General features: G+C 52.2%; 1 protein-coding gene across 2 annotated transcripts in view; it reads right to left on the bottom strand.

The window, feature by feature from the left end:
- Nucleotides 1–25111, bottom strand: part of LETM1 (leucine zipper and EF-hand containing transmembrane protein 1) — a 41343-nt gene extending 16232 nt beyond the window's left edge. For both annotated transcript variants that reach the window (XM_003890900.4, XM_009201765.3), the window contains exons 1-6: nt 24731–25111; nt 17543–17603; nt 10027–10477; nt 4488–4631; nt 2851–2988; nt 771–974 (exon numbers count right to left, since the gene is read on the bottom strand). In XM_003890900.4, coding sequence (XP_003890949.2) covers nt 771–974; nt 2851–2988; nt 4488–4631; nt 10027–10477; nt 17543–17603; nt 24731–24812 — 1080 coding nt within the window. In that variant the 5' untranslated portion in view covers nt 24813–25111. The remainder of the gene's footprint in view (nt 1–770; nt 975–2850; nt 2989–4487; nt 4632–10026; nt 10478–17542; nt 17604–24730) is intronic.
- Nucleotides 25112–25627: the final 516 nt, after the last annotated feature.

Genomic DNA, 25627 nt, shown 5'->3' with positions numbered 1-25627 from the left:
TAAGAGCTCCTAATATGAATAAAAGAGTAATCAGCTGGGCACAGTGGCTCACACCTGTAATCCCAGCACTTTGGGAGGCCAAGGTGGGCAAATCACTTGAGGTCCAGAGTTCGAGGCCAGCCTGGCCAACGTGGTGAAACCCTGTCTCTACCAAAAAATACAAAAAATAGTTGGGCATGGTGGCGGGTGCCTGTAATCCTAGCTACTCCAGAGGCTGAGGCAGCAGAATTGCTTGAACCCAGGAGGTGGAGGTTGTAGTGAGTTGAGATCTCGCACTGCACTCCAGCCTGGGCAACAAGATTGAAACTCTGTCTCAAAAAAAAAAAAAAAAAAAAAGGAGTAATCAGACCCAGAAGGAGGGCAGCGCCCTGAAAGCACAAAAGGGCGTGAAACACAGTCAAGCGCGTGCGATGGACCGGACAGGGCAAAGGGGCAAACGGACCCTCGATGAGGCCCCTCCTCATGGGAGGAGAGAGGCACGGAGGCGCCGTCATCAATAAGCAGGACGAAAACGAAGACAGACACACCTAAGCAAGTTATTGTAAAACGGATGAAATCCAAACACAGAGAGATCATCCGAGAAGCTGCCAGAGAAAAGACATCCATCTTCAAAGGATCTGCAATCTGCAAGTGGCAAGACTCCTAGTGAGCTTATTTTCCATTGTTCAGCATCTTCCTGAGTCTCTACAATGAGGACATGCTGCTTTTGTCATCAGGGAAAAAAAAAAAGGTAAACGCTATAGCTGTGGCGCAGAGTGTGGCCGGCTTACCTTGTCGTCTGCTTTTATGGAGCGCAGCCGCATGGTGAGCTGGAAGCGCAGGAAGTTGTTGGTGCCAATGGACTGTAGCTCCAGCAGCTTGCACAGGGCCACCAGCTGCGGCCGCGTCAGGTTGTCCAGGGTAAGCTCATCCTCAAATAATTTGGAAAAACGCATGATTTCCTCATTGCTGGGCCTCTCCCCCGTCTCCCGGATCTGCGGAAGTGGTCACAAGGGTCATCCCTGGGGTACGTGCCCACCCAGCTCCCCCCCAAGACCAATCACATTCCCAAAAGGTGCTGCCTCTCATCCTCAGGGACTCAAACCACTGACTTCTTTTTTTTTTTTTTTTTGAGACAGGGTCTCGCTCTGTCGCCCAGGCTGGAATGTAGTGGTGTAATCTCGGTTCACTGTAACCTCCGCCTCCTGGGTTCAAGCGATTCTCCTGCCTTAGCCTCCCGAGGGGATCACAGGCTGCGCCACCACGCCCAGCTAATTTTTGTATTTTAGTAGAGACAGGATTTCATCATGTTGGCCAGGCTGGTCTCAAATGATCTGCCCGGCTCAGCCTCAAACCACTGACTTCTGACTCAAGTGCTGGGCTAGCCTGGGGAGAGGTGGTATCTGGCCTCTGGACCAGCCCTGCCTGAGCCAGTAAAGCTGAGGCTGCTGTCTGCTGGGGGAGAGGCCTGGGCCTACCGGCTGCTGCATGCAGGTCCTGTGATCCTCTCTCTGCCACAAAAGTGGCTGGGACCCTGCTGCTCTGGGGCAGGAAGAGGTGTACCCGTATGCACCCACATCTCCCACAGATGACTGCCTGAGCCTTGGGGGAGGGGTGTGCCATCTAGCTCTTTAGGGAGAGCTAGACTCCCTTAGCACAGATCACTCAGAGCCCTTTGGGTGACCCTCTGTGGTTCCTCCCACCTGAGGGACAAGCCACCAGCTCAGTCTCTGCCAAGAGCTGGGTTAGGAGGGTCTCTAGCAGAGAGGACAGACAAGGGAGGATGAGCCTGACTTGGTGCTCAGCTCAAATCGTAACATGCAGGATGCCAGCTCCAAGACACGGTTTCAGGTGTGCTCCTGGGGGCCGCCCTACGCAGCACACCAAAATGCGGGTGACCGCAAGCAAGTCCTTCTTGGCAGCTCGGCAGCCCAGGAAAGGTTGGGACGAGCCCCTCCTCCCGCTCTGCAAGGTGCAACATCCTGGGCGAGGCTCCCAAAGCATGGCTCCCCCTAGAACATCTTGCTGGAACCACCACCCACTCCTTGGGGGCTCAGCAGCCCCATGGCCGTGCCGCCTCCTTCCAAGAGGCTTCTCTGTGGTTAGGCCTTGGCCTGGCAGTCTTTTCTGTCAAGGGTCAGATAGCAAGTATTTCTGGCTTTGCAGCCATGGAAACCACTCGCCTCTGTGCTGCAGTGGGAAAACCCCACAGACAAGGCACACGCATGGCTGGAGTTTCTAGCCCCAGGTTTAAGCTCTTCCTGCACTTCAGACATCCTTCTGACTCCAAAGTGTCCCAAGTCCCTCAAGCCAATGACACTGGCCTCGTCAGCCCCATCTAGTCCTCAGGGATCTCGTCCATGGCACCCACCCTCTCCCCCATCCTCACCTCACTGGCCACATGACCACAGGAAACCTCGAGGGCCGCTCCTCCTCTAGAGCCTCCACTGCTCCCACAGTCCAGGCCTCTGACCAGCCCCTGGGACCTGGGACCTTCTTGACTGAGTCTAGCCAGAGGGCAGTGCCCAGCAGAGAAGCCCGGCCAAGCCACCCACACCTCACAACATCAGGGTCTCGGGCCCCTCATGGGTCAGATTCTACTGTGCCTGGAGGACTGCAGGGTGATGAGACACAGACACCCGTGATTCTGAAGGCTGACGAGGAGCAGCCACCACAGCTCAACTCACTGGGAGCTCAGGGAGGCCAGACTCCTGACACTCCACTGGCCCCCAACGGAGCCTCCTGGGTAAAGTCTCAAGCACCAGCCAGCCACCTGGGGGAGCTCCACTCTGCTGAGCACAGCGAAGGGGAAACAGAAAAGCAAGGAAGGCTCCCTGGTGAGGTCACAGGGACTCAGACGCATCACAGCACCTTCTGGAAAAATACAGAGAAGTCTTTGGTGGCGCTGCCCTTGGCTGCCTTGTTCTTCAAGGCCATCTCTTCGATGGTGTCCTGGAGGAACTTGGCCAGCTCCAGCTTGACCCGAAGCTCCTTCTTCAGTCTCTCCTCCTGCAAGGGCAGAGAGGGCACTGCACTCCAGGCCCCGGCCTCTCCTGCCGGCACCTAGACCCTGGGGCCTCCTGGAGGGTGGGCTCAGGAGTGCACTCCAACTGCTCAGACTGTGGTTTGGGCAAGGAAAACATCTCACGTTTGTGCCCAACCCCCACCCCCAGAAACATTTCACAAAACACTGACGCATATAAGTGCAATACATTCTCAAACCCTTTTATTTCATGGTTTAAAAAAATACCCCTGTGGGCCAGGCACGGTGGCTCATGCCTGAATCCCAGCACTTTGGAAGGCCAAGGTGGGTGGGTCACCTGAGGTCAGGAGTTCGAGACCAGCCTGGCCAACATGGTGAAACCCCGTCTCTACTAAAAACACAAAAATTAGCCAGGCATGCACACCTGTAATCCCAGCTACTTGGGAGGCTGAGGCACAAGAATCTCTTGAACCCAGGAGGTGGAGGCTACAGTGAGTTAAGACTGCACCACTGCACTCCAGCCTGGGTGACAAAGTGAAACTCCATCTCAAAAAACAAAACAAAACAAAAAAACAAACAAACAAACTCGTGTGATCCCCTAAAGCAAAGGTCGGCACACTTTCCATTAACAGGCTAGACAGGAAAGCATTTGGCCTTCATGGGCTGTGTGGTCTAAAACAACTGCTTAATTCTGCTGGTGCCTCACAGACAAGACACATGATTGGGCATCGCAGGTTCCCACAGGGGACTGAGAACAGGCAGGGTCCAGATCTGGCCTGTGGGCTGCAGCTGGCTGACCCTGCCCCAGAAGGACCTCACAACTCCCCTACAGCATGAGGAACACTGGTCTAGAAAACCTGTATTTTAAAACACATTGAGCTGGAAGCAGTGGTTCACACCCGTAATAACAACACTTTGGGAGGTCATGGCAAGAGGATTACTTGAGCCCAGGAGTTTGAGACCAGCCTGGGCAACATAGCAGATCTTGTCTATAAAAAAACAAACAAAATAAATTAGTCAGGCATGGTTGCTTAGCCTGTAGTCCCAGCTATTCGGGAACTAAGACAAGAGGATCACTTGAGTCCAGGAACTTGAGGCTGCAGTGAGCAGTGATCGTGCCATTGCACTCCCGCCTGGGTGACAGGGCAAGACCTGTGTATGGTGGTACACGCCTATAATCCCAGCTACTTGGGAGGCTGAGGCAGGAGAATCTCTTGAACCCGGCAGGCAGAGGTTGCATGCAGTGAGACAAGATCGCACCACTGCACTCCAGCCTGGGTGACAGAGTGAGACTCTGTCTCAAAAACAAACAAATAAATAGATAGATAAATAAATAAATAAATAAATAAAGAGAAACAAATCCAAAACCCAGCATCCACTGAATAATTATCGCATAGCACAAGGACGATATGAAGATACATAAAGTCTCGAAAATGTCTAGCACTTGAAATAGTCACAAACAAGGAAGCTACCACAATGAATTTCAATCTTGTTCCAAAACAAGCAGTTGGGATGCCGCCCTCACCTTGATGGACTGAGTCTCAAATGTGGATGGCAACATGTTGGGGAAGAGCTTCACAGCAACAGGCAGCAGAAACTCCATGAACGGCACCACCACGAACACGAGGAATGGCACCAGGCGGAAGAGGTCAGCGCAGATCCGGAGAAACTGGAAAGGGGTGGAATCCATCAGAGGGGAGCAGAGCACATGTGGGAACAGGGGCAAGGGGTGTGAGCATTTCTCCTATAACGGTTTACAGGCACAACCTCAGGCAGCGACTCACACGACCCACTGAGGACTCTAAGTTCTAGAACCACTCAGCAGACCACTACCGAAACTCACTTCTTTCTCAGGGTCCAAAGCAAGTACCAGCAGCCTCCAGAAAAGGAGGGTATAGTGCTGACACCAAGGGCCACTGGGTGCTCCCGGCGATTTGGTCCTCCAAGGACACTGGCCAGCAATCCGGGCTCAGGGCCAGCAAGTGAGGGCTGCAGGCTGAGGACTGGGCATGACTAGAGTGGTGAGGGGTCACCAGGATGGGCTGACCCATACCTTCTCCTGGAGGGTGCTCTAGAAGGAGGGCTTCTCTCGTGTTTCCTCAGACTATACTACAAAGCAGTCATTAGGAAAAAACCCAAGTATTTCATTGACATAAACAAACTAGTGCTTGATGCCATTAAAGAAACACCCAATTTGAAACAATCAGAAATCCCCGTGAAGCCTGAACAACTGCTGGAAAACAGCGTGGGTGATGCTGCCCCTCCTCGGTGCTGCTCGCATGGGTCCTTTGGCCAAGGTGTTCCGTGTAGTTCCTACGTTTCCACTGGCAACAAGTGAGCAATCCCAGGGAGACGCCCTGAGAGCAGCAATGTCCTCTTCCTCCTCCCCAGCCTCTCTCTCCCGACCCTGCATTCATGGAGCCAGCCTCCACTCTCATGGACACAAAACAGAAGCTCCCTAACTCTCCTATCTGTCATCTGTAGGAGGGGAGAACCCTGCCTTCCTGTACATTCATTTGTCTATTTATTATTGCACTGGACCCATGGACTCCTATATTTTTTTCACTGATTACAATTTATGACTGTCTTTATTCCCAAACGGTGCCGTATTTGGGCAGGACATATCCTTAAAGCTGGTACGTGTTTTTTGATATGCCTCATTAATTTTTTTAGCAGTTCTACTGAGGTGTAATTAATATACCATAACATTCGCCTATTTTAAATAAATTTGGCGGAGGCAGCAGTGGCTCAAGCCTGTAATCCCAGCACTTTGGGAGGCAGGAGGCAGGCTGGGATCCGCGAGGTCAGGGAGGCCGAGACCATCGGCTCGCGTGGTGAAACCCTATCTCTACTAAAAATACAAAAACTAGCCCGGGCGAGGTAAGCGGCAGCCTGTGAATCCCAGCCACTCAGAGGCTGAGGCAGGAGAATAAAGCGAGAGCCTGGGAGGCCGGAGGGCTACCAGTGAGCTGAGATCAGCCACTGCACTCCCAGCTGGCGACAGAGGCCCGGGACTCGTCTCAAACAAACAAACAAACAAACAAACAAAAATAAAAATTTGATGATTTTTGTTAAAGTTTATGCATTGTAGAAATAAATCACTGCACAAAATCCCAGGTTTACAGCTTTTTCTTTTTGAGACTGAGTCACCAAACAACAACTCGCCAGGCTGAGTCTCTTTGGGTGGCACGGATCTCACTACTAGCTCACTGCCAGGGAATTCTAAGCCATTCCTCCCTGCCTCCTAACCAACTGAAGAACTTCTGGCACTCTGCCAACTAATTTTTAAACTCATTTTTCCATCAAATTAATTTTTGCCCTCCCTGTCATCATCTGAAGTGTATTCTCCCATTCTCAGTTATTCCATCCATCCATTCTAATAATATCTGAATTATAATTCTTTTTCAAATCTCACATTTTTGAGTGTGTCTCTGTCCCTATCATCCATTGATATAAATAAATGGTGATCTCTCAGTGTGCCTGTGTGTACCTATAAAACCTCCTAGGTTGAGGCTGATTCTCCTGCCTCAGCCTCCCCAGTGGCTGGGATTGCAGACATGCAAACACCTTCTTAACTTTTATATTTTGAGAGAGACAGGGGTTCGCCATGTTGGCCCAGAGCTGGTCTCAGCTCCTGACCTCAGGTGATCTGCAGCGCTGGCCTCCCAAAGTGCTGGGTTACAGGCGTGAGCCACTGCACCCAAACAAGAAAATAACTTCTTAAATGTTTTAAACACAAAAGCGGAACTACAAATCCCATCCTCTTAGAGCACATTTAAGTGCACAGGATTATCTTTATTTTTTTTATTTTTATTTTTTGGAGACGGAGTCTCGCTCTGTCTCCAGGATGGAGTGTGGTGGCGTGATCTCAGCTCACTGCAACCTCTGCCTCCCGGGTTCAAGTGATTCTCCTGCCTCAGCCTTCTGAGTAGCTGGGATTACAGGTGCCCGCCACCACACCCAGCTAATTTTTGTACTTTTAGTAGAGACAGGGTTTCACCATGTTGGCCAGGATGGTGTCGATCTCTTGATCTCCTGATCGGCCCGCCTCGGCCTCCCAAAATGCTGGGATTACAGGCGTGAGCCAAGGCGCCTGGCCAGGATTATCTTTAAAAAGGAAGGCTGGTGCCGGGTGCAGTGGCTCATGCCTGTGATCCCAGCACTTTGGGAGGCCGAGGCAGCAGGACTGCTTGAGGTCAGGAGTTTGAGACCAGCCTTGGCAACACAGTGAGATCCAGTCTCTACAAAAAATTTAAAAATTAGCCTGGTATGGCAGCAGTATCTGTGGTCCCAGCTACATGGGAGGCTGAGGTGGGAGGATCCCTTATGCTTGGGAGGGCTGAGGCTTTGGTTAGCTTTGAGGGTGCAATTGCACTCCAGCCTGGGTAGGGGAGCGAGACCCTATCTCAAAAATAAAAATAAGTAAATAAATACTAGAGTCACACAAACGTGAGATAAACCCGAAGAGCTAGAAACCATGAGGTGTTCTTGGGAGGAAAGGGTGGAGCGGACAGGAGATGAGGCTGCCCCTGGGAGAGTGGACTTGATTCTCACACAGGGCTGCACTCTCTGCAGCCCATGGTGTCCCATGGCTCTCACAGAAGCAAACAATATCTGTGCTGAAGAAAACTAGCTCACCACCTACATCATCCAAGGTGTACCCCTCTGAAGTGAGATTCCATCTCTTTTAACTTAAAAAAACTAACTAAAAATAAACTAATCGAGCTTTTGGACTTAAAAACATAGCCACTGGGCCGGGCGCGGTGGCTCAAGCCTGTAATCCCAGCACTTTGGGAGGCCGAGATGGGCGGATCAGGAGGTCAGGAGATCGAGACCATCCTGGCTAACACGGTGAAACCCCGTCTCTACTAAGAAATACAAAAAATAGCCGGGCGAGGTGGCAGTGCCTGTAGTCCCAGCTACTCGGGAGGCTGAGGCTGGAGAATGGCGTGAACCCGGGAGGCGGAGCTTGCAGTGAGCTGAGATCCGGCCACTGCACTCCAGCCTGGGCGACAGCGCGAGACTCCGTCTCAAAAAAAAAAAAACAAAAAAACAAAAAAAACATAGCCACTGAAAATAAAACCTCAGTGGTTGCATTAAATAAGATTACTTCAGCTGAAAAGAAAATGAGTAAAATAGAAAGAAGCCATCTAGATTGCAGCCCCGAGACAAAGACAGAAAATGGAGAATCTTTTTAGAACCGTGAAGGACAGCAGGAGCTGGTGCACCAGAGGCCAAACCAGGAGCCCCAAGAGCCTGGCCACTGGTGAGCAAGCAGGTTCTACGACAGATGGCAGATGTGGAACCTTGGGGTCAGGAGCACAGATCCCAACAATAAAAACAAACTCACCCAGACAGACACACACAGCCCTCCAGACAAACCTGGAAGCAATAAGACAGACAGGGCCTGCACCTGCACCAGAAGTGCAACAGTGCCGACGCAGACCCCTCCCTGGAAATAGCAGCGGGGAAGGGGAATGGCATCGAGAGGGTCAAGGCATCGAGAGTGGGTGGAGGTGTGTGCTGAAAACTGCTGGTGGGAAAGAGTCGAAACATGAGCAGACGGTGTTGCAATTCAATTCAGTGGCTAGGTGCGCCTTTGCATAGGTGTGGTGTTATGACAGGTATTAGTTCCTGGCTCAACTGCCCTTGTTACAGTCTTTTGTGATAATGTTAGGTGTGTCGGGCCTCGGGGGCAGGCCTCTGACCTCCCTACCCTCCTTTCACCTGCCCTCAGGCAGGTCACTAATCTTCCCAACTTCTTGACTATGGGTTTTAAGACCCTCCCTAAAGAGGGTTCCGCCCTATGCCCTGAGGGAAGGAATGCCCAAGAGGACTGGGTTCAAGGAGCTTCCAGAAAGCTGAACACGGTAGAGGTTCACCGGGAGTTGCGACCCGAGAAGCATGGAAGCTCCATGCCCCTTCCCTGTACATTCCTTGCCTGATGGTCTCTTCACCTGTATCCTTTGCACTATCCTTTATACTAAACTGATAAGTGTTTCCCTAAGTTCTGTGAGCCACTCCAGCAAATTAATCGAACCCAAAGTGGGGGTGGGGGTGCCATCACACCTCATGTAGCCCATAAATACATGTACCTACTATGTACCCACAAAAATAAAAAATTAAAACAATTTAAAAACAAAGAGGGGGCCAGGCATAGTGGCCCATGCCTATAATCCCAGCACTTTGCGAGGCCAAGGCAGGTGGATCACTTGAGGCCAGGAGCTTGAGGGCAGCCTGGCCAACATGGTGAAACCCCTCTCTACTAAAAATACAAACATTAGCCAGGTGTGATGGTATATGCCTGAAATTCCAGCTACTCAGGTGGCTGAGGCAGGAGAATCACTTGAACCCAGGAGGCAGAGGTTGCAGTGAGCCAAGACTGTGCCACCACACTCAGGCCTGGGCGACAGAGTGAGACTCTGTCTCAAAAAATAAAAATAAAAATGAAGAGGGGTTGGTGGGAACCTAACTTGAAGTCAGTCTGTCAGAAGTTCCGAGAGGCCTGGACTTGAGACTGGTGGGTGGCATCCTGGGGACAGAGTCCTCACCCTGTGGGATCTGATGTTATCTCCAGGTAGATGTTGTCAGAACGGAGTCAGAGGACACCCAGCTGGTGTCTGCTGTGTGGTCTTCTATGTGGATAACTGTTGCAGTGGAGGGGAGATGAAATACACGGGTAAACCGAGTTTTTCCTAGGCAATAGGTTTTTTTCTCTACCAAACAGAAAGCAAGCCCTAAAAATAACTTTCAAGCAATCTATAGAGTGAAAAGAATTTGGGCACGGCCCAGCACGGTGGCTCACACCTGTAATCCCGACACTCTAGGAGGCTGAGGTGGGAGGATTGTTTAAGCCCAGGAGTTTGAGACCAGCCTGGGCAACAAAGTGAGACCCTGGATCTATAAAAAACAATTAGCCAGGTGTGGTAGCACAAGCCCGTGGTCCCAGATACTCGGCAGGGTGAGGCGGGAGGATTGCCTATGCCCCGGAAATTGCGCTACTGCACTCCAGCCTGGGTGATACAGCAAGAAAAAAAAGAAAGGACTGGACATGTCCCCATTACCTGCCTGCGCTCCCGGCGGGTCAGGGTGTGGCCGTTGAGGATGCGCCAGAGCATGCGTGCTGCGATCTTGGTGTCGATCCATAGCAGGCGGAAGCCATGGTAGTAGTGCTTCAGCTCGTCCAGCACCCTCTGCCCCAGGGACTTCTTCACCACCACCTCTGCGGGGGGGCTGTACACTGGGCCACCTTCCTCCAGCTTCTTGTTTTTGTCCTTCAAGGACTTGAGGGACTTTTCTACTACCGAGTCATCGCCAACAGGGCGTGAAGAGTGCCAGCCGCGCACAGGAAGGCACCGAGGTCCCACGACCACAAAACCCACAGAAGTAGAGGTCCATGGTGCTCCCAACACCGTGCGAAGGCACTCGGGTCTCAGAGTCCAACAGCCGAGGTGATCACCTCTGAAGGATGGGTACACAGGGTGGATGGAAGTGCAGCAGCCAAATGGAACATTCCTTGAAAAGGGAAGAGTAGAAAACAGTATTAAGAGCCAGCACTAGCCTTTGACAGCTCAGCACCAAACACCAACAGCAGCAAAACCCACATGCCCCGTGCCATGCCATGTCACAACCACACACAGTCCCACCTACTTCCTGATGTTTGCACTGCCCCTGGGGAGCCCTTCGGAAGGGAGGCCAGGACAGCGTGCAGCCCCCTCAGCCCCACACCTCGTCGGACAGCAGCATGGGCTTGCTGATCCCCACAGAAGGGCGGGCAGGTCAGACACAAACACAATCAGCAAAGGATGGATCCCTGGGTGGGTCTCCCAGGCCCACTCCCAGAGACTTGGGGAGGTAGGGTGCATCGCTTTGGCACTTTGTGGGGGAATGGAGGGCAGAGTAGAGACTTTGTTGACTTTGGAGGTCCTCTCCTCCAACAAGTGACTTTCTGGAAAGACCCGTGGCTCTTGAGCAAGACTTGCAGATCAGTAAGGGCGCTCGCTGACCTCAGATCTCTACACTAGCTGCCTGCAGGCACCGGAGCAAAACAGTAAAATCCAAAGAATAAGGCCCAAAGCCCATCTCCTCCTCCTCTACGCACCTGTCCACTCTGGCACCAGCAGGCTCTGAGATCAGAGCCTCACACCTGCCCCCTTGCCTGGACATCCCTAGCTCACGCCCTTGCTTCACTCAGACCTCCCTGACCACTGCACCGCTCTGGCCTCTCATCCACAGTGCTGCCTCCTAGCGGGTGCCCTGCTGACATCTGGCCATCTTAGAGACCAGGTGCACACTGTGTGCACCACACTTGCTTTCTCCCAACCGGAATGTGGGTCTTCGAGGGCCAGAGAGCAGGCTCGAGGCCTCACAGGCGGCAGCGGGAGGCTGGCACTAACCCAGACCCATCTCGGTCCAAGCTGCATCGGCCCCAGCAGCCGCCTGTGCCGTATCCATCACAGAAAGGCCTTGAGGAGGCCACTGCAGCCCGAGCATCTGCAGCATGGACTGTGCCTGGCCCAGAGCCTACGGTTTGTGTGCAACACAGAGACTATCATTTGACCGCAGCGTGGTGCCACAACACCATTTACAGTCTAAAATTCAAACAGCTGACCTGTGCGAGGCCCTTTCAGGCTCACGATCTCCTGCGTGTCTTGCCTGACACACTAGAAACTCCCCTGCAATTGGGCACAAATCCCCCCTGGGTGGCCCGAGCTCACCTAAAAGGCCATGTGTGTCGCATAACTTCACATCAGCTCCTCCTGCTTCCATCAGTTCTCTGTGCCTGGCCTGACACCAGCGGCAAAGCCGGAGTTCCGGAGCAGACTGTTGGAGCTCAAATTCCAGCTCCACTACTTACTGCTGTGTGACCTTGACTGAGTAATTTAACCTCTCTGTGCTTTGGGAGCATTTCTCGTGAATTCGTGTGTTAATAGATACTAAGTACCAGGACAGTAACTGAGACATGGGAACACCCACCAACGATGTGGCTCCTGTGATTACCACCGCCTCACAGCCTTGGAGAAGCCACCGATCAGAGCTGGAAGCCAGGCGGGGACTCTCTGGACCCGCTGCTTGTCTCTCAGATGGGGATACTGGGGGCCTGCAGACACAGGCCTGCCTCGGCTTGTAGCCCGGAGAGGGCAGTGCAACTGGTGCAGGGCACTGTCAGCCCAGGGCAGCTTAGAGTGAGCACACATCAGGATCAGAAGCCCAGGCAGCGGGGGCTCCTCTCTGCACCAGTAATGGTCTGGGATCTCCCACAAGAACTCTCCCAGGCTCAGAGTCTTCCCTCAATTACAGACAAGCAAACCCAACACTGACCTCATGGAAAGGTTCTCAAGAATATGGGAAACAGACACATGGAAGGTGCCTGGTGGACACCAGTGAGGCCTGGGAGGGGCAGAAAGGGGGACAGGCACCCCCCCTTGGTCACCTCCCCAGTCCCTGTGAGGGCAGCTCCAGGCTCTCTCCAGGGTGGCCCAGCCCCACCCACCATGTCTCTAGGTTCTCCCCAGCTCTGGAGTCACCTCTGAGCCAGGAAGAGGCCCCTGAATCCACACAGTCCAGAGTCAAGGCATGCCAAGGGCCGAGCCACACAGAATGCAGCAGAGCCCACGCAGCCTCAGACTGCCCCCTGGCCAGGCTGTGTTCCTTCTGTGAGGTGGGCTCACCTCCCAGTGTGGGTGACGACAGTGTCCGTGCATGGGAACATACCTCCTCCCTACATCAAGCTGAATTACACAACTTCCCAACCCTCAGTTAGCAAGGAAGATGGTGGCTTCCACAAGAAGGCATGATGCCAGCAGTCACGGGGTATTGACAGGCAAAGACGAAGACTCAAAAAAACAGACCAGGCAGAGAAGCACAAGGCGGACTCAGTGAAGGCAGGGAGCCATCCAGAGTTGGACACACCCACAGGGGCCTGGTCCTCACCACAGTAACATCCCCCAGCAAATCCCATCAGCATTCACACTAAGTACAGATTTAGAAACAAAAATAGCCTCACATCAGCTGAGGTCTCCCCACTGAATGAGATTCAGGTTTGCTGGGTCTCACAACTGCTGTCTGACAGTCTGCTTAGCCAAAGTCTGGGCGCTGCTTCTCTGCCTTTGTTTCTATGGGAAAGAACGCTGGAAGCTGATACATAATGTCCATGATGTTCTCTTGGATCAAAAATACTCCGGCAGGGCGCAGTGGTTCACATCTGTAATCCCAGTGCTTTGGGAGGCCAACGTGGGTGGATCACTTGAGGCCAGGAATTTTTTTTTTTTTTTTTTGAGACGGAGTCTTGCTCTGCCGCCCAGGCTGGAGTGCAGTGGCCGGATCTCAGCTCACTGCAAGCTCCGCCTCCCGGGTTCACGCCATTCTCCGGCCTCAGCCTCCCGTGTAGCTGGGACTACAGGCGCCCGCCACCTCGCCCGGCTAGTTTTTTGTATTTCTTAGTAGAGACGGGGTTTCACCGTGTTAGCCAGGATGGTCTCGATCTCCTGACCTCGTGATCCGCCTGTCTTGGCCTCCCAAAGTGCTGGGATTACAGGCTTGAGCCACCGCGCCCGGCCTGAGGCCAGGAATTTAAGACCAGCCTGGCCAACATAGTGAAACCTTGTCTCTACTAAAACTACAAAAATTAGCAGGGTGTGGTGGCACACACATGTAATCCCAGTTACTTGGAGGGCTGAGGCATGAGAACTGCTTGAAGCTGGGAGGTGGAGGCAGCAGGGAGGCAGAGGCTACAGTGAGCCAAGACCGTGCCACCACACTCCAGCCTAGGTAACAGAGTGAGATTGTCTTAAAAAAAAAAAAAAAAAGCTCTATCAGCTGAGCACCATGGCTCACACCTGTAATCCCAGCACTACACGAGGCCAAGGAAGGAGGGCTGCTCAATTCCAGGAGTTCGACCCTAGCCTGGGCAACATAGTGAGACCTTGTCTCTACAGAGAAAAAAAAAAAAAAAGGCCAGGCGTGGTGGCTCACGCCTGTAATCCTAGCACTTTGGGAGGCTGTGGCGGGCGGATCACAAGGTCAGGAGTTTGAGACCAGCCTCGCCAATATGGTGAAACCCTGTCTCTACTAAAAATACAAAAATTAGCCGGGCGTGGTAGTGCATGCCTATCATCTCAGCTACTTGGGAGGCCGAGGCAGGAGAATCACTTGAACCTGGGAGGTGGAGGTTGCAGTGAGCCAAGACTGTGCCATTACACCCCAGCCTAGGCGATAGAGTGAGACTCCGTCCCCCGCCGCCCAAAAAAAATGATCCACCTACTCACCCTCAGAGATCTGGGCCATTTCAACTGAGGATTACCTGCATCTGTAAAATAACTGTTTAAAAAAACTAATGTAAATGGTTACGATTTATAGCTACTTGTCTGGTGACTCCAGGTGTTTATACTGTGTGACCAAAATAAAAAGTGAAAGTTTTTGGCTGCTGAAACATTACCACCATCCACAATTCTTTTTTTTTTTTTTGAGACACAGTTTTGTTCTGTCACCCAGGCTGGAGTATAGTGGCACAATCTGGGCTCACTGCAAGCTCTACCTTCCAGGTTCACAAAGTTTTCCTGCCTCAGCCACCGAGTAGCTGGGATTACAGGCATGTGCCACTACACCCAGCTAATTTTTGTATTTTTAGTAGAGATGAAGTTTCACCATGTTGGCCAGACTGGTCTCAAACTCCTAACCTCAAGTGATCTGCCTGCCTCAGCCTCCCAAAGTGCTGAGATTACAGGCATGAGCCACTGCACCTGGCCTCATCCATAATTATTATACATATATTTTTGAGACAGACTCTCCCTCAGTTGCCCAGCCTGGAGTGCAGTGGTGTGACCCTGGCTCACTGCAACCTCCACCTCTTGGGTTCAAGTGGTTCTCCTGCCTCAGCCTCCCAAGTACCTGGGATTACAGGCGTGCAGCATCACACCCAGTTATTTTTATATTTTTAGTAGAGACGGGGTTTCACCATGTTGGCCAGGCTGGTCTTGAACTTCTGGCCTCAAGCGATCTGCCCACCTCAACTTACCAAAGTGCTGGGATTAGAGACATGAGCTACTGTGCCTGGCCTCATCCATAATTCTTGATAAGTAAACAAGTCCATCAAAACAGCTGTACAGTCCTCATTGTTTAAATTTTCAAGTAGACGTTCAAAACTGGGAACTTTAAAAAAAGTTACATGACTAAAGTACAGCTTTTATGTTTTGTTGTTGTTGTTGAGGCGAGTCTCGCTCTGTAGCCCAGGCTGGAGTGCAGTGGTGCCATCTCGGCTCACTGCAAGCTCCGCCTCCCGGGTCCCAGTTCAAGCAGTTCTCCTGCCTCAGCCTCCCAAGTAGCTGGGATTACAGGAACATTCCACCATGCCCAGCTGATTTTTAAATTTTTATTAGAGATGGGGTTTCACCATGTTGGCCAGGCTGGTCTTGAACTCTGACCTCGTGATCTGCCCACCTCAGTCTCCGAAAGTGTTGGGATTACAGGTGTGAGCCACCGTGCCCGGCCAGCTTTTGTTTTAGTATGAAATTTAAATGCTAAAAAGTTGCTGGACAAATTCAACATCCATTCCTAATAAAAAGAGTAAGAGACAGAACAAAGATTACTTAAACCCAAAAGCTAACACCATATGTCACAAACACTAGATTCTGTATTTTCTGCTATTGTGATACTGCATGACTGACTACAGCTGCTCTGACACAGATCTGGCTACTGAGCTAAGAACTGAAACCACCCCAGAAGCAGAAGCCCTGGGAAAGAAAAGGCAGATGATTACTGTGTACTAAGATCACAGCCATAAACTAAACCTGGGCTGCTACAAGAGCTGAACAAATAACAGGAAAGGGGTCAGATACAAGAAAATTGTACAACTTAGCAACTTACGGGACAGCAATAATCACTTAGAAAAGACAATGAAAAGAAATAGAAAATAATAAACATCTGGAAATTATCTAAAATGCAATGCATGTGACCTATACAAAGAAAATAGGCCGGGTGCAGTGGCTCATGCCTGTAATCCCAGCACCTTGGGAGGCCAAAGTCAGGAGGATTGCTTAAGTCCAGGAGTTTGAGACCAGCCTGGACAACATAGTGAGATCCTGTCTACAAAAAATACCGAGAAGAAAAAAATTTAGCAAGGCGTGGTGGTACATGCCTGAAGTCCCAGCTACTCAGGAGGCTAAGGTGGGAGAATGGCTTGAGCCTGGGAGATCAAAGCTGCAGTGAGCCATGATTGCACCACTGCACTCTAGCCTGGGCAATGAACAGAATGAGACCCTGTCTCAAAAAAAAAAAAAAAAAAAAAGTAATATTCCTTCCCAACTGCTTTGATGGGTTTAATGACACTTCAGTTACGATCCTAAAAAGACTGCTTTAGAAGTGAAATGGTTCAGCTCATCTAGAAGGACAAACACTCAAAGGAAAGTCCAGAGAGACGAGGTTTGGGGGAACTGGTCCCCAGGGAGGAACACCTGCTGGAGAACTCACTAAAGAAAGTAACGGGAGCAGCTAGGTGTGGTGGCTCATGCGTGTAATCCCAGCACTTTGGGAGGTTGAGGTAGTTGGATCACCTGAGGTCAGGAGTTCAAGAAGAGCCTGGCCGATGTGGTGAAAATTCTGTATTTTCGTACTAAAAATGCAAAAATTAGCTGGGTGTGGTGGCGGTGCCTCTAATCCCGGCTACTAGAGAGGCTAAGGCAGGAGAATCACTTGAACCCAGGAGGCAGAGGTTGCAGTGAGCTGAGATCACGCCACTGCACTCCAGCCTGGCGACAGAGCGAGACTGTCTCAAAAAAAAAAAAAAAAAGAAAATGCAACCGCAAGCAAAAAGACATAAGAAAACCAAATTTTTTTCTCATCCAAAGTTATAATAAAATTACGCTATTTGTGGACCTTAAAGTTGCAGTTTCTGCCGGGCATGGTGGCTCACAGCTATAATCTCAGCACTTTGGGAGGCTAAGGCGGGCGGATCACGGGAGGTCAGGAGTTCAACACCAGCCTGGCCAACATGGTGAAACCCTGTCTCTAAGAAAAATACAAAAATTAGCCAGGTGCAGTGGAGCATGCCTGTAATCACAGCTACTTGGGAGACTGAGGCAGGAGAATCACTTGAACCTGGGAGGCAGAGGTTGCAGTCAGTAAGCATGTGCCACTGCACTCCAGCCTGGGTGACAGAGCAAGACTGTCTCAAAAAAAAAAAAGTTGCAGTTTCAAAGAACCAACAGACATTAAATGAGACTTGCTGTACACCAAAATACTGACACTGGACACTCTGAAGGTGCAGTGGCCAGTGCCCACTCCAACTGGGAGTCCAAAAATTAAATTCCATTTAATTCCTATTAGGGGACAGGAAGGCTTCTGTCCCCAGCCCTCCAAGTGCAACTGGGCACTGAGGTTAGGAATGCTTCTATACTTCCTAAAGATTAACTGAGGCATGTGACAATCATTTTCAAAATGGAAAGACAAAGGTTTAAAAGAAACAAAGAACAGGAAAGTAGGATACACTGTTTCCCTCAAAAGTCAAGAGTCACTGGTGACTCTCCACCATTTTCAAACCCTGTTTTTAAATAGACAGGTGCAGAGTGATACTGATTTACTCACAGGCAGCTCCTCAACCCCAGGGTGTTGGCACAGCTGAGATGAGCAGGATCCCCCGGACTACCTATAACAGGAACAGGGGAAAATAAATAAGTAGTAAATCAGGGATTTATACTGATACCTTTTTTTGTTGTTGGTTTTTGGAGTTTCGCTCCTGCGTCCAGGCTAGAGTGCCAATGGCGTGATCTTGGCTTACTGCAATCTCCGCCTCTTGGGTTTAATCGATTCTCCTGCCTCAGCCTCCTGAGTAGCTGGAATTACAGGTGCCCACCACCATGCCCAGCTAATTTCTGTGTGTGTGTTTTTTTTTTGTTTTTTGTTTTTTTTAGTAGAGATGGGGTTTTACCACTTTGGCCAAGCTGGTCTCAAACTGCTGACCTCAGGTGATCTGCCTGCCTTGGCCTCCCAAAGTGCTGGGATTGCAGGCATGAGCCACCGTGCCCAGCCTTTTGTTCATTTTTATTTATTTATTTGACTTTGCCCAGGCTGGAATGCAGTGGTACAATCACAGCTCACTGCTGCCTTGAACTCCTGGGCTCAAGGGATCCTTTTGCCTCAGCCTCCCAAGAGCTGGGACTACAGGCATGCACCACCATGCCCGGCTAATTTTTGTAAAGACGGGGTTTCATTTTGTTGCCTATTTGCCTAGGCTGGTCTCCAACTTTTGGCATCAAGCGACCCTCCTGCATTGGTCTCCCAAAGTGTTGGGATTACAGGCATGAGCCACCACGCCCAGCCTGATATCTTCTAAGTCTGAAAGAAGGCGGGGTGCCGTGGCTCACGCCTATAATCCCAGCACTTTGGGAGGCAAAGGCGGGTGGATCACCTGAGGCCAGGAGTTCAAGACCAGCTTGACCTACGGTGAAACCTCGTCCCTACTAAAAATACAAAATTAGCCGGGCATGGTGGCGCATGCTTGTAATCCCAGCTACTTGGGAGGCTGAGTCAGGAGAATCGCTTGAACCCGGGAGGCAAAGGTTGCAGTGGGCTGGATTGTACCACTGCACTCCAGCCTGGGTAACAAGAGTGAAACTCCGTCTCAAAAAGAAAAAAAAAGGTCTGAAAGAGTACAGATCTCTTTTGTAGAAATCTGTGTGTGTAAGTTTCTGGAACCCAGTTCTGAGTGTTGGAAGGTTTCAGAACATTGCTAAGTGAAGGGTCTGCCCCAGTTAGGAAAACAGTATCTCAAAGTAGTCCTAAAGAAAGACTGGGAGCCTCAAGTAGACCCTGGCTCCAGACACCCCAAGAGGGAAGCCAAGCAGGCCAGCCCTAGCGAGGGAGCACTCCTACCAGTTGGCACCATCCCCACTCACTTCAGCTGGCTCTGGGAGAAACATGATCTCTATGCAGACAGCCCTACAGAGCAAGCAATGACCCCAAGGGGCAAGAGCTGTAAGAATTACTACAACCACAGGCCGGGCGCAGTGGCTCATGCCTGTAATCCCAGCGCTTTGGGAGGCCGAGGCGGGTGGATCACCTGAGGTCGGGAGTTCAAGACCAGCCTGGCCCACATGGTGAAACTCCATCTCCACAAAAAAAAAAAAAAAAATTAGCCAGGCATGATGGCAGGTGCATGTAATGCCAGCTACTCGGGAGGCTGAGGCAGGATAATCACCCGAACCCGGGAGGCAGAGGTTGCAGTGAGCTGAGATCACGCCATTGCACTCAAAAAAAAAAAAAAAAAAGAATTACTAGAACCACAAACACCAAGAGTAAGCCATTTCTTGTATAAACAACAGTGATAAGTGTACAGCACATTTCTTTTTTTTTTTTTTTTTTTTTTTGAGACTGAGTCTGGCTCTGTCCCACAGGCTAGAGTGCGGTGGCCGGATCTCAGCTCACTGCAAGCTCCGCCTCCCGGGTTCACGCCATTCTCCTGCCTCAGCCTCCCGAGTAGCTGGGACCACAGGCGCCCGCCACTTCGCCCGGCTAGTTTTTTGTATTTTTTAGTAGAGACGGGGTTTCACCTTGTTAGCCAGGATGGTCTCGATCTCCTGACCTCGTGATCCGCCCGTCTCGGCCTCCCAAAGTGCTGGGATTACAGGCTTGAGCCACCGCGCCCGGCCCAGCACATTTCTAGGATTTCAACATGTTTTTGATGCTTTCCCTAACTTGCTGTAGTTCCTACAAGCATAAAGTCGGAGTTAATTCATACTACCGACATTCAGAGCCCACTGTGGTCAAACTTCATGCTGGGAACAAGACAGGAATAGGAGTAGCAGGGCCAGAGGCACCAGCCCATGGAGGTGTCAGGCCAGGCTGTGCAGAGGCTAGGTGGTGCCAGGAGCCAGCAGGTGGCACCTTGAGATGCCCAGTGGCCTTGAACCTCTAGGCAGTGGGGTTGCAATGAGTCCTCAGCCAGGGAGCAGAAAGTGCAGGTTTAAGATGGGGGAGCTCACTCCAGCCAGCCACGAGAGCCACCATGAGAGGAGGGACAAGATGGGGAGGGCAGGCACTGATCCTGCTCCCAGCGGACCCACTTGTCACTTCACCTCATTTAACAGGAGGCAACCCTCATGCTTCTGTGGGGAAGGGAATTCCTAGCACGTGCCACATTTAGGGCTTGTAACAGTCTGGTCTGTAAATTGGGAGCTGGGTTAAGGGAAAAATGTTAGCTATGTTCTCATACACATCAAGTTACATTTTAAGTTAAAATTTAAAAGTACAGTGCAAGTGAACACACCAAGACCCTTCTCACTCCAGCTGAGACCAGCTTTGGTCCCTCATCTTTCTCCACATGAAGGGGGCCCAGCACATTCTCCACTATCCTCCCCACACCATGGCACCTTCGGCCCCTCCACCTCTGCCCTGGCCAGTTCCTGCACCTCAAGGGCTCAGCCCAGCAAGCAGGAAGGCTGGCAGGTCCCCAGAGCTCCCTGATCTGCCCCCCGCAGTGATCCTACCTTCTCTCTAACACTTGCTGTCCTACTGGCTTCCTTACTAGGCTCTCCCCAAAACCTGTTCTGATGGCTTCTGTCCCCAGCTCTCCAAGGAACCCCCAGTCAAGGCCATCCAGGGCGATGGGGATCACTGCTCCATGTCCCTCATGAGCACAGATGTCATCTGCGGCCAGGCCCTGCTGGGAGCCCTTCTGTTCTTTTTTCTAACATCAACGAATTCTCCAACTGGGAGTCCAACAATTTAATTCCATACTGACACTACCCGGAGTTAGCCCACAGGGTAAGGGCTCAGTCCCACAAGACTGCCCCCACTCCATATGCCCAGGCTACCCACATTTCAGCTGACTACAAATTTGAGGGTTCCCATGACTGCCTTGGTGTTGATAATTCACAAGAATGACTCAGATGCCAGCAACGGGCTCTACTTACTATCACAGTTTATTATAAAGGGTGCCTAGGAACAACCAGATAGAGAGGCCAAGACGCCAAGGCCAGAGAGGTCCTGAGCACAGGATCCTTTGTCCTGTGGAGCAGGGTGAACACCAATGGGAAGCCTCACCAGCCTCCTCACCCGGAAGTTCTCATCAAGGCTTCATGATTGATTACAGTATTGGCCTACTGGCCATGGGGACTGAACTAAATCTCCAAACCCTCTCCCTTCCTGGAAGGGGCAGGAAGTTCCCACCCTCTAATCACATCACGGCCAGCGCCTCAATCTATCTAAGGGCTTGCCTAGAGTCACCTCATTAGCATAAACTCAGGTGCTATGATAATGAATAATAGAAGACACTCCCAATCTCACGCCTGTAATCCTAGCACTCTGGGAGGCCAAGGTGGGTGGATTGCTGTTGAGCTCAGGAGTTAAGCCTGGGCAACACAGAGAGACCCTGTCTCTACAAAAAATAAAAAAAATCAGCTGGCAGGAGGATCGCTTAGAGGCTGCAGTGAGCCATGATCAAGCTTCTGCACTCCAGCCTGGGTGACAGAGCAAGACCCTGTCTCAAAATACAAATGAACGAAAAAAGACACTCCCATCATTCAGGAAACTTCCAGGGTTTTCAGCCCTCAGTGCTGGTGCCAGGATCGGGTCAAAGAACAAATATATTTCTTATCATAACACACCTTTCTTCACCTGGCTTCCAGGAGACAATGATCCTCTTGCCACTGCTGGGAGATCCTCCCTACCTGACCTCCACCTCCTCCCCAGGCAATCTCTTCCCTGACTTGAATACACACCCCCCACAGGTCTGATGAGCACCGCACAGTCCACACCTCCAAGAACTCTCAACTCACCCCCTGCCTTGTGCTCCTCCCCAAGTCCTCCCCAGTTTCAACAAATGGCACTGTTGTGCCCAGGCAGCTCAGGCCAGAGGTCACCTCTCCTACACAGCCCTTAGGGTCAACCCCGCTTCTACTCATAAAGCGATTTCCCCCCAAAGAGGACAATATGGAGAGGCAGAAGAGTAACTGGGCAGTGAAAACCTGACAAACACCACTTCAGCCTACCAATCAAGGTCAACATCAACAGTGACAAATCATTTGGATAGCATGGAGCCTAGACATGATGTGATGAGGATGCTTCACCTCTGTGGTCTTCCTCCAGAAAAACCATCTTTCCCAGCTTGATTATGAGGAAACATCAAGAAATACCAGTAGAGCAGCAAGCACCCTACATTCCACCTGAGCACTACTCCTCAAAGATGTCAAGGTCACTGCAGACAAGGAAAGCCTGAGAAGTAATCAAGATGGGTAGTGCAGATGGGTCCTGGGACAGAAAAAAGACCTTAGAGTGAAGAATAGGAGAGTAAAGAAAATCTGAACTTTGGGAGGCTGAGACGGGCGGATCACCAGGTCAGGAGATCGAGACCATCCTGGCTAACACGGTGAAACCCCGTCTCTACCAAAAAAATACAAAAAACTAGCCAGGCGAGGTGGTGGGCGCCTGTAGTCCCAGCTACCTGGGAGGCTGAGGCAGGAGAATGGCGTAAACCTGGGAGGCAGAGCTTGCAGTGAGCTGAGATCCGGCCACTGCACTCCAGCCTGGGCGACAGAGCAAGATTCCGTCTCAAAAAAAAAAAAAAAAAAAAGAAAATCTGAATACATTATGGACTTTAGTGAACACTAACAGATCAAGGTCAGTTCATTAACTGTGACAACGAACCCTACTCATCTAAGATGTTAGTAGCAGGGGCCTGCAGCACTCCACTTGGTGTATCACTCATAGGGGTTCAGGGACCTCCTCCACAGTCCAGCCCTGGGTTGTGCTGGTTCTGAAATCCCTACTGTTCCTACAGCAGACCTGCCAGTGTCCCTGTCACAAAGTGCAGTAGTAACTATGGAAGACATTTGTTGGCCGGGCGCGGTGGCTCAAGCCTGTAATCCCAGCACTTTGGGAGGCCAAGACCAGCGGATCACGAGGTCAGGAGATCGAGACCATCCTGGCTAACATGGTGAAACCCCGCCTCTACTAAAAAATTACAAAAACTAGCCGGGCGTAGGTGGCGGGCGCCTGCAGTCCCAGCTACTCGAGGCTGAGGCAGGAGAATGGTGGAACCCGGGAGGCAGAGCTTGCAGTGAGCTGAGATCCGGCCACTGCACCCCAGCCTGGGCGACAGAGCGAGACTCCGTCTCAAAAAAAAAAAAAAAAAAGACATTTGTTTTCCTGAAATGACAGAATCACACATAAAAAGTTAATTATTATTATTTACCGAAAACCTGCTACATAAGCATGAAGTGGCAAAAGTACTTTTATCACCATCAAGAGGTTCAGAGAGAGCTCTAACATCTAACACAGCAACTGGAAAGACCAAATGCTGAGCTCCACCTTCAGACTGTGCAGTTTCACCACCCAACATCCTCCCACCACTCCAAAAGTTTTAGTGGCTAACCAGCCATTATTGTTAAAAATTACAAGAATTGGGGGCCAGGTGACGTGGCTCACGCCTGTAATCCCAGCACTTTGGGAGGCTGAGGTGGGTGGATCACCTGAGGTCAGGAGTTCGAGACCAGCCTGGCCAACACGGGGAAAACCGTCTCTACTAAAAATACAAAAATTAGCCAGTCGTGGTGGTGGGTGCCTGTAATTCCAGCAACTCAGGAGGCTGAGGCAGGAGAATCACTTGAACCCAGGAGGTGGGGGTTGCTGTAAGCCAAGATCACACCACTGCACTTTAGTCTGAGCAACAGATCGAGACACTGTCTCCAAAAACAAAACAAACAAACAAACAAAAAAACAAAAAAAAACAAGAATTGGGAGGATACATTCAGGGCAACTTCAATCTATCTCTCTGGGGGTGGGGAACAGAGACAAGAATTGAAGCTGGGTGTCTGGGCATGGTGGCTCCTGTAATCCCAGCACTTCGGGAGGCCAAAGCAGGAGGATCACTTGAGCCTTGGAGTTCAAGACCAGGCTGGGCAACATATCGAGACCTGTCTCTACAAAAAAATTACAAAAAAAAAAAAAAAAAAATTAGCTGGGTGTTGTGTGGCACAATTAACAACTTGGGAGGCTGAGGCAGAAGGACAGCTTGAGCCCAGGAGTTGGAGGTACAATGAGTATGATCGCACCACTGCACTAATTACTTTGAGTCCCCCTTAGCAAGTTTTATGTTTATTCCAATTTTACAAATAAGGACATAAACTCAGATAAGTTGGTTAATGAGAGAGAAGGAGGAAGTGGGCACACCCTGGAAGAGCATTCACTCCAGGCAGCACCTTAGGTTAGGGTGGCTAAGGCCACGCACCCTGAGGACCCTCAGGGCTCCGGAGTCCGCGTGTCCCCGGGTGCAGGTCGTGGCCTAATCACACCACAGGGGTCTGTGGGTGCTGGCATCACCTCATGGGTGACGGACCAGGAAGGCTCCCGCGGCCCAGCAGGTCCTGCTCGCCGGTGTCTGCCCGGCCCATCCAGTCTCGTCTCCGGGACCCCAAACGTGACTTAAGGGCACGGCCGACCTCGTGCGTGGACGACACGTTCCACGGAGCTTACTCGCGCAGGACGCGCCAGGGCTGCCCAGCCCTTCAGAACTTTCCCAAGCCTGTCTCGGAGGCAGTGACCCGCGGGGACCCGGCCGCTTAAGGTCACAGCATCAGGCAGAGGCCCAGCGGCTCCGCCCGGCGCTGGCGGTCCAGCCCGCGACGAGATTCGGGGCCCCACCGGCCCACAGGGGCTCCGGAGGCCGGGACCGCCGGGACCCCGCATCACGCGACAACCAGCCCGAACCCGAGGGTCGTCCGCGCTCCCGACCCACCAGCCCGGAGCCGGCCCCGCCCTGGGGCGCCCGCCGCTTACCCCGCGGGGCGGTGACCCGAGACGGCGGAGGGAGGCGGGCAGGCGCCCGGCCGCGGCAGCTCCTCAGTAAGATGGACGCCATGTGCCCGGGCGCGGCGGCCGCTCAGGCCTCCCGAGCTGCCTCCTTCTCCTTCTCCGCGGCTGCCGCGTATCTATGCCGTCCCGGCGGCGCCTCAGGCCCGGCCCGTGCGGACGGCTGACGGCGGCGGCTGGCCTCGGACTGGCGGCGCTCAGCTCAAGGACCCGGCACCGGCGGCGGCCTTGTCCCAGCACAGACGTCCAGAGGCGCAGGGCGGGGCGGCCAGGCCGCAGCTCCCATTGGGCCCCTCAGCGCCCGCCGCCGGCCAGGTGAGGGGCGGACCGCACCACCGCGGACTACCGGTTCCGGCGTGCACCGGGACGGCCTGCACTCTGGGGCGCGGACTACCGATCCCGGCGTGCACCGGGGCGGCGGACTACCCTGAGGCGCGGACTACCGCTCCCGGCGTGCACCGGCACCGGAGCAGTGGGCTTCCGGGGCTCGCCGTATCCTGGTTCCCGTCGTACCGTGGACGCCACAGTTTGCAGCGTTGCGGCGCAGGAGCTGAGGGAGTCGGCCGCGCTTGCGCGGGTATTGTCTTTTCGTCTCCGGGCGGCGGCAACACCGGGTGTGTCCGGAACTTTTCTGGGACTAAGTCCTGCACCCACGAGTAGAAAACGGCTCCTGAGAGCTTGGGGCTCCAAGGGCAAGTCAGGGGACGCTGGGGATGGAGAGGCGCCCTTGTCGCCCTCGGCCGCGGTCCCTCGCCGGTCTCCCCTGCTCTGTGGCTCTACTTTCGGCGGTTTGCACTCCGGCGCGCACAGCCCTGAGTGCCTCTTCCCTGCGTACCAGGCGGCCCTCCCCAGATACGGCGCTGC

Source organism: Papio anubis, chromosome 3, assembly GCF_008728515.1.
Source record: "Papio anubis isolate 15944 chromosome 3, Panubis1.0, whole genome shotgun sequence".
Lineage (NCBI taxonomy): Eukaryota > Metazoa > Chordata > Mammalia > Primates > Cercopithecidae > Papio > Papio anubis.
The sequence above is the reverse complement of the archived record's forward strand: the minus strand, read 5'-3'. Positions and strand labels throughout refer to the sequence as shown.